We start from the raw sequence: 14,028 nt of genomic DNA, 5'->3' as shown, positions 1-14,028 counted from the left end.
AATGATAACTAGTGTCCTTAGACCTGTGTCTCAGGTAAGATGTGTGATGAATAAAGAAGATTTTCTGGTGTCTCTGTTGACTTAAAATTATAAATAATATAATAATAATAAATTCCCTGTGATGTCCACACCAGTGATTTAACATCTCACTTTATCTCTTACATCTGACAGCTACACGAAAAGATACATCACTACATCGCTGGACATTTCTGGATGAATGAGCGCTAGTAGGAATTAATCCAGGATAAAATAAATAAACAGTCTGTGATCGTGGCAATGGAGGCGGATGGAAGGGAGAACAATGGGGCCTTTGGCAGGATACTGGTCTCCTGAGTGTCCTGCCTGTACTTGGTGGTGAGGGGTTTTGAAGAAAAATGACCCATTGTCTCTCTCATCCTGCTTCTAAGTCTGAGCAGTGAAACGATGCCTCTGGACCTCTGCCCAGGATGCACCACAGTGAAACATACATACTTTAGAATATGCTTCGACTTCACCCACATGGACAGGTACGTGGAGCCTTTCGGTGTTGCTGAAGGTGTTTGTAGCGTGTAACTGTTGGCTTTATCTGCACGTACGACTTACAGAGGGTTCAGCTAGAGTACAGAGAGAGTGTGTTCATCCACCTGTGGACAGCAGCACGGTGGAACATTTAGTTCCTAATAAGGTTACTGTTCTCTCAGTCTGTTAGGGCTTCGCATTTTATGTGGGTAAAGATGGATTATTGAACAACATAACAAGTCATTGTTTTACATGCTATAAAACAGGAGAAAAGCTTGGAGTTACAAATGGATATAAAATAGTTAATTTCACTGATACAGACTAAGGTATTTTAACAGGAAAGCAGTCCTGACACCTACTGTTTTGTATGCTGCCAACATGTGAAATGAATTGTTAAAGTGTAGCTGCTGCCATTTCTAGCTATATCTTTAGTTGTTAAGATTTCTGTACCACACTCTCAAAAAGACCACCTGTGTCAGAATATGTCTCCATACTCATGACTCAGACATCATAAATGCCCTACAATAGTAGTATTGTAAAGGACTGAACTGTGATGTTCATGCTACAGTTAAGATCTGTGTCAGCTAGGTCACTGATCCCATTATCAGCGATAGTCTGGCATAATCAATCTGGAAGGGTCATTCACCTCAGACTGTCATATTTCCTATATGTTATTTAAGTTCATGAAGACTGTGTTAAGAGAATACATGATCACCATCTGGTGGCTAAAAACAACCAGTGAGAACAGTAGAGACGCTGTAGACTAATGTATGCACTTGAGTAAAGCTTGATTAATATGTATTAAATAGCAAGTTCTTTTTCAATTTAATACAAAAATATTGGACTAGATACATAAATCACATCATCATCACTGACCTTGAAGGTTATTTATTTATTTATTCTGGCTAATACCTTTTGCTCAGTAGGTTCCCTTTGGTTTTCACAGGCTCAGTAAAAATGTCTCTATATACTGTGCTAGTTAACAGTGTGTTTGTTAACACAGTCAACATTTTGCACGGCTTTGATCCGAGCTTTTTTGTTGCATAAGTGTATGACAAAAAGAGGGGTTATATTGCTTATATCATTGAGTGTCCTGCAGCACGGCTTCCAGTGTCTGGAGTTCACTGAGTTGGAGAAGGGCAAAGGCACTAAGGCATGTGGGAAAAAAGGAGGAGCTGCAGTAAACATATCTGTGGTAGTCCACATGACCCTGGCTAGGTCTACTGCTGCTCCGGGCCTGCCTCCGATCAGGCCATGACATGGCAAGTTAGAGCAAGATAATGCCAAAGATTAGGATCCTGCAGCCCTTCAAGCATTGTTTTGTTTATCTGGATATGTGGTTGTGTGTTGGATTTGACTGCCCTGATGAAAGACTTCATCAGCCAGTGAGTGGATTATTATCGGTCATTGTTCCAAGATGTGAATTTCAGGGACTCTTTGAGCTTTTGTTCAAATTTAAACTAAGTGTGTTTGACTCATCAGCAAGAGGAAAGAAACCTACTATATATCAATATATATATATATATATATATATATATATCTGTCTCTCTCTCTCTCTCTCTCTCTCTCTCTCTCTCTCTCTCTCTCTCTCTCTCTCTCTCTATATATATATATATATATATATATATATATATATATATATATATATATATTATAATTTATATATATAAAGAGATGCCTAATTGACATGTACTGTGTTCTGTTCTGGTGTGTACAACGTGTACAATAACAGCAAAAAAATCCAACGTGCAACAGTCAAAGTACTAAATTCTCTCAAAATTTGCTTGGTTACAAATATTCATCACAGTTTGGCTCAAATGAAAGCTTTTCCAAAGCTATCCAACAAATCTTGCCATTCCATCTCTGCTGTCCTCTGTGTTTATTTTTGTGATGCTTAGACTGAGTGATGACAACAGGCAATATGCATATGTGCACAGAGGTGTAACACTAAAACCTGTGTGTACAGCTGTGGTGTGGAATATGTTACCATTAGACCTCACATCCATTAATAAAGTCAATATGTTGCCATTGTTTTGTGAGTGTTAAAACTGTGTAATGCACACTTGAGACAAGTTGCTTTGCTCATAAGTGGGAGATACAGAGTCGTGGCTGAGGGAAGTTGTCGGCATCCACCTCGAGGCTTTTCATCTCAGTTGCTTCAGTGGAGTCCAGCCTTAGCAAAACTGGCACGGGACGCGCTCACCCCTGGGGTAGGATAGGCTCGGCTGAGAAACTGGAAGAAAAATGAACAAATGAGATGGGACTGCCACCACTCTCAGGCTGCCTGTGGGATAACCCCCCACAGCTCGGTAAGAACAGTTTAATGATAGTGGTAGGAGAGATGGGAGAGAGGAGGAGTCCGAGCACCAAGTTGCATGTTTTTGCTCTAGTGTCTTGTGTCATTCTTTTCTCTAAGGGGGGGCACATTCAAGTCACATGGTGGAGTTTGATCTGTTACATAAACGCAGACCTCCACAGCCCCCAGTCTGCTCGCATCAACTTTATTCAGCGAATACATGAGGATAAAACTCTTGTGATGACATTGGTGGCGGCCAAGGAGAGTTGTCGAGATGTTCACTCCTCCTCGTTGCATCACTGCAAAGCTGCAAACCCTCAGAGCTCCCAGTGACCTCTTGAAGGTGAAACTGTCTGGGACTAAAAAAAATTAACTGGGTCTTCATGTGTGCCAATGTATTGATTTGGAAGCTGCCCGATTAGTTTTTTATGTTGTTAAAATCTCACAGATGCTACTACACCTGGAGAAAAAAAGCCAAATCTACATTTTACATATGATACTAAATATAACTGTGACCTAATGAATATTAAACATTGTGAACCGGCTGTCACATGATGCCAGTCCTTGTTCCAAGAGCAATGTCAACCAATGTCTTACAGGGGAATACTGTAATATTTTCATGGCTCTGGGATGTCCAATCAATATTTATCAACATGAACCACAGTTTCCCAAAGCTAGAATAGCCCGAATTGTCCGAGGACACAGGGACACCATGTTCAAGAGAAGACATTGGTTTGTCTCTTGAGGCATTTGCACTTTTTTTCTCGTTTTGCTTTAAAAAACTGAGCAATTTAAATATTTGAATGCACTTTTATATTTGAATGCTAATTAAAAAAATAATTGTATTGAAAAAATATAGATGTATATTTCCAAGTGTGCCAGCTGTAGAAAATTTGCATTGTTACATAATTGTGTCATTCATTATGAAAGAAGAGTGTAATGAACATCCCTATGTAAAGTGAAATCTTATGCCCATTTTGTTCAATAATGATTTTGCAATTCTACAGGGTTTTCCTTTATTTTTTCTTGTATAGTGTGGGGTTCATTAAAAACAGAGAGAAAGTAATGGTTCCTTTTGAGGGGAAACCCTAGAAGAGATGTGTTTATTGGCATCGAAGATGTTCTATTTAATCCAACTAGGATACTAATTATGAATCACAACCACAGGCAGGAGTTCTACCAACTGTCGAGGAACATAAACTCTAATTGACTTTGAGTTGAAATCACTCTTATGCTCACTTGACTGGGCCATCTGCGTCTTTTAGATGAGATGGGAAGATTTTGGAAGGAGAGGAATGCATCGCAACTTAAAAACACGTGCTTATCTGTCCCTTAGGGAAAGCACATGTCCAAACTCCAAACTGCTCTAGTCATTCCAGCAGCATCCCCTTTTTTGCTCCACCAGGGGTGCTTGCTACGCCACATCTACTCTTTCAGACGGAGAGGGGAGCCTTAAAGGCAAAGGCCTGTGGAGGATGGGTCCTACAGGCCCAGATGGCTGGCTCCCAGAGCTTTCTTTAGTAAATTACTCAATCAGAAAGAGATTCAAACGGAAAAACATCTCCCTTCTGACATGTATTAGACAACAAATAATATTCTTACAATGTACTAAAACTATGTGTATACATATATATAAACACACATATATTTAGTTTTTATTAAAGTGACTGAGTTGAAAGTGTGATCTGATTCATTGTGCACTTGCTGATGTTGCTGAACGTTACTCTTGCTTTATATCTGTATACAGGTCATAATTAAGGGTTATTGAGGGCCTTGTGAAAGAAGCACTACAATAATACAGTAACCGTGACAATGACCAGACACATTTCATTAATGCAAGCCAGACACTAACCTATTTATCTGTCCTCTATTAAAAGTAGTTCACAACTTCAACTTCACACCAGGGTTTGGCACATTGGATAAAGACATGGAGAAATTCCTTTGAGTGGAATACCTGCCTATTTGTACTTCACCGTGTCATTTCAGACTAAGACGATTTAATGAAACGTATGTATGACAGAGAGAAACAGAGGGAGACATGTGTCCACATACAGCTGTTGTTACCATCATGGGAAACAATCCATTACATACCTGAAGCAACAACACGCTACTGCGCTCAACAGGCCGAGGTGAAAGCTCCGAGTATAAACATCAAGTAGGAAAAGACATGTAGCCGGAGTGCAGAGTGCAACCTGTCCACCGCTCTGTTATCTGGCCATCTGCCTGGGTGGAAGATCTAAATATTATGACACTGGATATGACTGAGCGTACCTGCTGGTTCCATTGTAGCGGATCTGTGCTGAGGCAAGGTGGTTTATGTCTCTGTGACACTCCTGTCCTCAAAATCCCTGGCTTTGACTTCCCAAAGGTGTTTTCTCATAATTGTCAGATTATATAGAGGTTGCTAATGTGCATTCATCGTGGTTTATGTGTGTGTGAATGAGTCTAAGAGTGTGTGACAGATAGGGCGAGAGATTCAGGAAGAGGTGTGGATGTTTTAGATTAGCTTTTGTATTTTTCCAAAAGTGCGTCTAGCACGATGTGATCATTCATGTGTACATTTTTCAGACTGAACGGCTGCTGTTGCTTTGTAAATGGCTGTGAGGCTCGAAAACATTAACCTGCAACAAGCCGAGGCACGTAGATGGAGACACGGAGGGAGAGCGAGAAAGACAAAGTAGGAGAAAGAGAGACAGAGAGAGAGAGAAAGAACCTCATCATCTGTGTTACAAATGTTGCACATGAGCATAGGGGAGGACGGGGGGTTGACTGCGTTGCGATTAATGCGCACCCTCAGCTGGGTGTTCATTTCAATCTGCAGTACAATATCCTCAAGTCTGAACCCTTGGATGAGGGTCATTTGCCAGAGGAGGATTTTTTTCTGCCTCTCTGTTTTTTATACTTCCTTCTTGGGCAGAAGGCTGGTGTAATAGAAACCAGACATGAGCCAGAATGTGAGGCATTCACAGCAGCGAGACTTCACTTCTGCTCACAGTGGGAAAACAGGATAAAAAAGAAAGTCTGGAGTAATTAGTTTTGTCACTGTTGCTTTTTTTTTTTTTCATTTTTTTGAAGTTATCAATAAGGCGGAAAAAGGCCAGGACATTAAGATGGAACCAGTATTGCGTGGATGAGATTTGTTGAGAGGGCAGAGGAGTCCTTCAGGATGGGAAATGCATGTGCAACTTTTCCAGGTGGGTTTCACTGAATTACTTTCTTCTAGATAAAACTGTATGATAGTTTCTGTTCAACGTCTGACAAATAATCATGGATAAAGATTTGCATCAGTCAAAATGTGGGGTGTTTGTGAGGTCTGATGTCTTAACCAAGTTACGGAGACTTACAGATCTATTCCTCTATAGAGGCAGAATATCAAATACAATGTAAGATGAAAGTTAAATAATGTAAAATACATTAATACATTAGACTGCACCAGCATTGATGATAAGGTATCTGATTTAAAATCTGACCTTACGCTCATGTGTAATATATCTGTGTTAAAAAGTTTCTCTAATTTGTGGAATATAAAAAAAAGTATATATATGATTTATATATTTTATATTTACACTATCTACCACTCTATCTAATATTGTAAATGAGGCTGTATTTCAAAGTATTTACATGTATATATTTTCCCTATTTTGAAAAGATCATAATTCAAATACTTAACAGTATAGAACAGTAGTTTAAGGAAAAACATCACGAGTCTAATATAATCTCTAGCATTGCTTTGTCTAAATGTTTACATTTTGTATTTAATTTAAATGTAATTTACATGCAACTATAACTATATATAATAATATTTAAATTTAGTTGTATGTAAATTAAGCTTTACATGTGCAATAATTAAATGAAATCCACTCCTTATTTGACACATCAGGCAAGTCTTCCTTTAATTAGAAATCTCTTATCTCTTTTTCAAGGGTGACCCTGTTAAAATTACATCATATGAGCATGAGTATCATAGCAAATAATCAACATAATCATCCGACACAATGCGAGGTCCTTTAAGTGTTGTTGTTCGAACATGGTTGATGCTATTGCAGATTAACTCAAACTTCAGTGTGAATCCTAAGTGAAACAGCCCTCCTGTCATGTCATCCTGGGGCAGAATGAGTTGCCCACCATAGGTGCCATCTGCCTCCATGTGGCCGTACCCCTCCCCTGTGTCAGCAGTGCTGGATCTGGAGGGGAGGCCTGATGGCAGAGTAACAAGCCTCTCCTGTTCACTCAGATGGCGGGAGAGATGGCACATCCACACCAGGGAACACAGTGCCGCAGTCACGAGATCAACATGAACTCTGACGCTCTGCCCCATGAATGAAGGGACAGAAGTGCTGCACTGTCGCCTCATCCCAGCTTCATTCACCTCACAGTGTCAGTTGTGACTGACTGTGAGAGGAGTATGAGGCTGTGGCGTTTCATGTTCATCTGTTGTCCTATGCGTGTCTCTTGGAGTCACATGTTAAGGCGCACAGGGTACATTCTGTTACTGAAGTGGAGCACACTCTGGTACCAGAATGAGCTTTTCGTACATTAGTTCTGTCAGTTTCATTTTGTGTATTCAATCTGTCAACCTCTGTAGTGTTCAGCGTGTTCTTGGGTCAAAGCTACAATCAAAATGACTGTTGTCGCTGGTGGGTTCGTGCATGGTTGATGAAGGGTTTTTCTCTTTTTCTTTTAATCTTCCCTTTGCTATTTTTGCCATTTCAACCCTTTCACAAACTAAAGTATTTCAGTCTGTTTGATTGGAGATTGGACAGAGTGATTGAATGACATCACTCTACTTGCTGGCATGAATCAACACAAGTCTTTGTTTGTTTTCAGCTGTGCAGTCATTTGAAAGTGAATGTCTCATCCACATCAAGAAGAACCGTAACAGCCTGAGCTATTTCAAAAGTAAAGTTGATAGCTAATTAAAACCAAGACAAGCCTCAAACAAAATAACAACAGCCACGCAAGATAATAAAAATCATATGTTGGCTTTAGGACGATACTGAGTTAGAGATAAAACCATTAGTAGGTTTCTCAATAAAAAAATAAGAAAATAAGAAATGATAATAAAACAAAAATCAGTGTTTTCAGTAAATGTAAATACTATGCTAGCAAATTAAATAGCTTTGGGTTATTAAGTGAAAGTTGAAAGTTGAATAAAACAAGAGATGACGATGTAATAATATGATTTGGGAAACTCGTACAACAAAACCAGCACATGGGTTTGCTATTAGGAATACAACAGTAAAATAGTAATAGATATGTTTAAAACACTACTACAAAAAAAGTAATACCCAATGTGACTGAATTTAATGATCCCCCAGTGAGATCTTGATCCATTCTTTTTCCTGCCTTTACAGATTGTAGTTGAAAAGCTTGGAAGAGCAATATGAGCTGGAGCTTTCTCACTCGTCTCCTGGAAGAGATCCACAACCACTCTACCTTTGTGGGGAAAGTGTGGCTGACTGTGCTCATCATCTTCCGCATTGTGCTCACAGCAGTTGGAGGTGAGTCCATCTACTCGGATGAACAGACCAAGTTCACCTGCAACACCAAGCAGCCGGGTTGTGACAACGTGTGCTACGATGCCTTCGCTCCGCTCTCGCACGTTCGCTTCTGGGTCTTCCAGATCATCATGATATCCACTCCTTCTATCATGTACATGGGTTATGCAATCCATAAGATAGCCCGAACGTCAGAGGAGGATCGCAGGAAGCATCAAAGGCTCCGAAAAAAGCCACCTCCTCACTCGAGATGGAGAGAAAGCCACCATCTGGAGGACGTCTTAGAGGAGGAGGAAGATGATGATGCTGAGCCTATGATCTATGAGGAAACACTGGAAGTGCAGGAGGCCAAGCCTGAACCAGTAAGCACCACTAGCAAAGACCCCAAAAAACACGATGGCCGCAGAAGAATTATGCAAGAAGGACTGATGAGAATCTATGTTCTTCAACTCATGTCACGAGCTATTTTTGAAATTGCCTTCCTTGCAGGACAGTATCTCCTTTATGGTTTTCGAGTTAGCCCATCCTATGTATGCAACAGGGCTCCCTGTCCACACAGAGTGGACTGTTTCATCTCAAGGCCCACAGAGAAAACAATCTTTCTCCTCATCATGTATGTGGTAAGCTGTCTCTGTCTCGTGCTTAACGTGTGTGAGATGCTTCACTTGGGCATTGGCACTTTTCGGGATACTCTTCGCATGAAGAGGAACCGAGGCCAACGGACACCCTACGGTTACCCATTCTCTCGCAACATCCCAGCCTCCCCTCCAGGGTACAACCTTGTGATGAAGACAGACAAACCTAGCAGGATTCCCAACAGCCTCATCACCCACGAGCAGAACATGGCCAATGTGGCCCAGGAGCAGCACTGCACCAGCCCGGATGAGAACATCCCCTCTGATCTGGCAAGCCTGCACCGTCACCTGAGGGTTGCCCAGGAGCAGCTTGATATGGCATTTCAAACATATCAAACCAAAAATAACCAGCAAACCTCCAGAACCAGTAGTCCCGTATCTGGGGGAACTATGGCAGAGCAAAACCGAGTCAATACAGTCCAGGAGAAACAAGGAGCAAGGCCGAAATCAGCCACAGAGAAGGCCGCAACCATTGTAAAAAACGGAAAGACCTCTGTTTGGATTTAGAGATAAAACTACTTTAATAAATTAAAAGTAAAAACTTTAAAAGACTCCAGGACTGCACTGTGACACTGCTGGACTATTACCCTTTGCACACTAACATTTCAATCACATCAAGTGAAGTAGTACCTTACACTATTAGACTTAGTTCTGGGGATTAGAAAAGAAAACATACATGAGGAAAGTATCAAATCCAGTATCATGAATCTTCTTTGTTACTGTATTGTGTCATTTTGTGCTTGCATATAGCTTTTGGACATGGTTAACATGTGTTTACTTAGTTACACATCTCTAATTCCAGCTAAAAAGTCAAAGTATAAACAGACTGCTTCGAGCTATTTATCTGATCTACCCTTGACTGCCACTGAACTGGATTCATTTGAAGGAAATTTAACTTTGAAAGTAATTGATTGTACCCACAATCCAAATTTTTAAAATGCTATGTAAGAATGCACAGTGAGTCAGTTTCTGAAGAATGATGATTGTTGTTGGAAAGATGAACACTTAATACTGTACTTGGGGAAGTATTTTTGGATGTATAAAGGATGAGTGTTGCTGGAAGCAGATTAAATGTGAAATATTTTGATAAAGATAATGAAACAGGGCTGTGTCACTCTAGGCTTTTCTGGTTAACGTGCTCAGTGTGATGATCTTCGGTCATTGCGTGCAAAGCCTGTATCTATTCTATATTTCCCAAAGCCTTGCAGTTCATGCATTTGGAGGAGAAGAGGTAAGTGAATAAGAGAACCTGATTACTTCCTGCAGTAAATATGGACTTCAATCTGCAATCTTAAGCAGATGTTGCATGCTTTACAACTGGGAAAATAAAGTACACATAGGCTACAGTAGAAATCCCATCCTTTGCTTCTCAATTAGCTTACATTTATCTTATATTTAGGCATGTTGTCCTGAAGATGAGTGTTTTCATTTGTCTGTCATTGAAGCAGTGCGCTTATAAAATTGGTTTCAGAGTAATATTTAATCCTGCCTTCACTGTTGCCATAATTCAAAGTGCCTCAAATGTTTAAAGACTGTTCTAGTATTTTATTCATGGAGAAATAAACTTGTTTGAAACCTCAGTTTTCTTGCGTAATAGTTACTGCCTGTTTCTTAGTTCTGTTGTGAATATCAAAAGTGTATTTCTGGAACTGCTACCAAAGTTTCACAAATCATTTATCGAAGTCTAATTCCCTGTTTTGAAGTTATAGTGCTTTTTCAATCAAAGGATTTAATACAAACCGATTAAGTTGTATTTCATGCTTTGGAAAATACATGTAGAGATCCTTCTGACTAACCACAGTAAATGTGTTTTAAATCTGTGGTAAGTTTTACAATCTAAAAATCCACACAGCGTTTATGATTTCTAATATAGAAAAACACCATAACAGGGTAAAAGTATAAAAGCAGCACTTTTCCAGAACAAGCTGCAACAATAAAAAGTGAAATATAACAAATATAATAACACATGCTTTTATTAGGGTGACTTGATTAGGGGTAGAGACAAACACCCATTCCACTATCTTTGGCACCAGGTGTCGGGTGTCAAACCAAACCTTCATTGGAATAAGTCAAAAAACAGAGCCACAAACATTAACATGTTTTAATGATAGAAGTGACAGTATTACTGTTGTGACAGCACTGGATGAGTGCAAGATCTCTTGGTTTATTATAAAGCAACATAATCTATTATCTAATTTACTTATCAGTACGATAAGTAGACATCTCACCATACCCAGTACTCAATAAGGCAGAATCTCGTAATTTTCAGTTCACGTATTATACCTTGAATAACATTCATGAATGACAGAAAACCAGTCTTCTCCCTTCGTTTATATAAAGGTTCTTGTTATGATCCATAACCGATCTAACTATGAAAACAGTAAAACAAGTACAACAGTATTAAAGGTATTATTAGTAAAGGTACAGTAACATTTTCACACACACATTATTAAAGGTTATTAATGTGTTTATTAATTGTTAACAAAATATTTTCTAATTGTTAGAATGCTTGGGGTATCCTTGTCTACACTGTTTGTAGTTTTCTTAGACTATTCTGGTATCTACACCAAAGTTTATTTATAAAGTCTTTATTGACTTTTATTTATTGTTACGGCAAAATATAGTAAAAAGTCACATGCATAGTTTAAAGTTGATATTTAGAAGTGCACATTGTGCAGTAGGTGTCAGATATAGTGACGCACCTCTCAACAACAGCCACAACACACGTGGTCCAATATTATCGAGCGGTGCATTGTGGGATTTCAAAATGGAGCCCTCGCTGCAGGAGTCAGCTGTGTTGATCCACTGATCGAAAACAGCTCGAATAGACATTTAGCTGTGACACGTCCGACGCTCGTAGGACATGTACAACATGGGGGCTTGGTGTTTGGTCAGGGGGGCGTTCACGTCCAGCGGCTGTCTCGGTGTTTACGCCGGAAAATACACCGGTCGGTGTCGGTGCGCAACGTTTCTCTCCGGGGTCAAGAGGTACAGTGAGGACACGGCTCACCGTGCAGCTGTCCCGCCACAGTTTGTGTGTTATCATCTTCCTCACAGGACCCTGTTTCAAATCCAGGGACAAGACACAAGTGCGTTTCTTCAGGGGATTATAACCAACGACATGGGGCTGCTGAAGGAGCCTGGCCTCAGAGCCATGTACTCACACATGCTAAATGTCCAGGGAAGAACACTGTATGATATCCTGCTGTACAGGTAATATACGTTGTACTATCTTATTACTACATGTTTGCAGTAAACATACTGTAGGGGTGTGACTCCCTGCTTATCTCTGTGATGCAGCTGCTGCAGTGTTAGCCCGAGAAATGGGAGGCGAGTCTGTCACCCTCTTCAAGTTTAGGTGTCTTTGTCTGAGGAACTTTTAGAAAAGTCAAATAACACTGAACCTGTGAATGAAAACATACATTTAAAAAAGAAAAAGAACATTTCACCAATTAGTGTGATGGTGTTCGTAAGGGTTAGGGCTATGTGGTTGGTTAGTTTTTCTTATTTACACTTAAACTAGTAAAACAAATATAACACAACTTCACATATTAAGATAATTCTGGTGTAATACTGTGGTGGTTTTGAAGCATCTGTTCATTTGATGGCAATAGTCACAACCCTGCCTTGTGCCTTTTAAGCTAGTACTCTAAGTCAGATTAATTGTTATTTTTAGCTTATTTTGATCAATTTCATAGTGGCAAGTTGTCAACACTGTTGGATTTGAGCCATAAACAATCAAATAACTAGTTTTCTTTCAGTGTTTAAAACTGTGTTTTCTTTTTTCATCTAATTATCTTTTCAACTTGTTTATTTCTAATTGACATCCTAGCTATTAATATGACGTCTACATTTCCTTTTAGTCTGAAAGAAGATGATGCAGAACACGGCGTTTTCCTGGAGTGTGACACCACAATTAGGGACTCGGTGCTGAGGCATCTGAAGATGTACAAGATCCGCAGAAAGGCCAACATTACACCCTGTCCAGAGCTCTCTGTGTGGGCGGTGTTCCCAAAACAAAAAAAGATAGGTCAAGAACAATCCAGTAAACCTGAGCTTTCCTCCCCTGAAAAGGCTCTGGTATTTGAGGCTGATCCACGAACTCAAGAAATGGGTTGGAGATTGGTGTCAAACAGCCAAGTTGACCCCGTGGATATCATTGCATCATGTGAGAGAGGTGACACAGAAGAGTATCATAGACATCGCTATGCAATAGGTAAGACCAGTCAGTCACAGTGTACATCGCATTTGTCTTAGAAGATAAATGGCATGAGAAGCATGAATTTCTATGAACATGTTCTCTTTGGATTTTGTGAAAAGTTTGGTTTCCTCTGCTGACATTGTTGTCTAGGACTTCCTGAGGGAGTGAAGGATCTTCCTCCCGGGGTGGCACTACCACTAGAGTCAAATCTTGTCTACATGCAGGGCATCAGCTTTAGCAAGGGCTGTTACATTGGCCAGGAGCTCACAGCCAGGACCCATCACACTGGAGTGGTTCGAAAACGCCTGATGCCCGTACGCTTGTCATCTCCAGTCCAAGACCTTGAGGAAGGAGTCGCACTGCAAACGCAGTCGGGCAAGCCAGCTGGGAAGCACCGAGCTGGGGTAGGAGAGCTGGGTCTGAGCCTAATCCGCATGGCACATGCCAAAGAGGAGTTGACGTTTAAATCTTCTGATGATCGCACTGTGACACTTGAGGCATCTGTTCCAGATTGGTGGCCCAAAGACACAAATACCACCTAAAAAGGAGGATGTTTTACAGCTGCCTAAAGCGTGACACACATCACATGTGACAGACTTCTCTTTGACAGAACCCTAAAGTACAGTCTGTTACTCTGTCATTGCTTAATACCCGTGTGGCACCAATCCATATCTGTGAGTAGTTTTGTGTTGTTTGCAGTAAAACCAGTAAGAAAACATTTTAAGGTGATTCTTCCTCTACTTGTAAAGTTCCATTTAGATCAGAATTTATGTTGTTTAACAGATCTATAACAGCACTATACAGCAGGATATATCAATTGTGATACAGTACTGGTGCTTGTTGAATAAATATGCAAAGTAGCAATACAAAAACCCACTCAACTTGTGTTTTTTTTTTTTT

The 14,028-nt window shown here is 40.1% G+C and overlaps 2 protein-coding genes across 2 annotated transcripts; both read left to right on the top strand.

Moving 5' to 3' along the window:
- The first annotated feature begins 5,558 nt into the window (after positions 1-5,558).
- cx47.1 (connexin 47.1) lies at positions 5,559-10,495 on the top strand. Its single transcript, XM_026373663.1, has 2 exons — positions 5,559-5,988; positions 8,149-10,495. Exon 2 carries the CDS (start codon positions 8,178-8,180, stop codon positions 9,432-9,434), a length of 1,257 nt encoding a protein of 418 aa, XP_026229448.1. The 5' UTR covers positions 5,559-5,988; positions 8,149-8,177; the 3' UTR covers positions 9,435-10,495.
- Positions 10,496-11,626: 1,131 nt separating this feature from the next.
- iba57 (iron-sulfur cluster assembly factor IBA57) lies at positions 11,627-14,004 on the top strand. Its single transcript, XM_026374301.1, has 3 exons — positions 11,627-12,140; positions 12,791-13,143; positions 13,279-14,004. Exons 1-3 carry the CDS (start codon positions 11,791-11,793, stop codon positions 13,668-13,670), a joined length of 1,095 nt encoding a protein of 364 aa, XP_026230086.1. The 5' UTR covers positions 11,627-11,790; the 3' UTR covers positions 13,671-14,004.
- Positions 14,005-14,028: the final 24 nt, after the last annotated feature.

Source organism: Anabas testudineus, chromosome 17, assembly GCF_900324465.2.
Source record: "Anabas testudineus chromosome 17, fAnaTes1.2, whole genome shotgun sequence".
Taxonomy (NCBI): Eukaryota; Metazoa; Chordata; class Actinopteri; order Anabantiformes; family Anabantidae; genus Anabas; species Anabas testudineus.
Note: the sequence above shows the minus strand (reverse complement) of the source record. Positions and strands in the feature narration are given on the sequence as shown.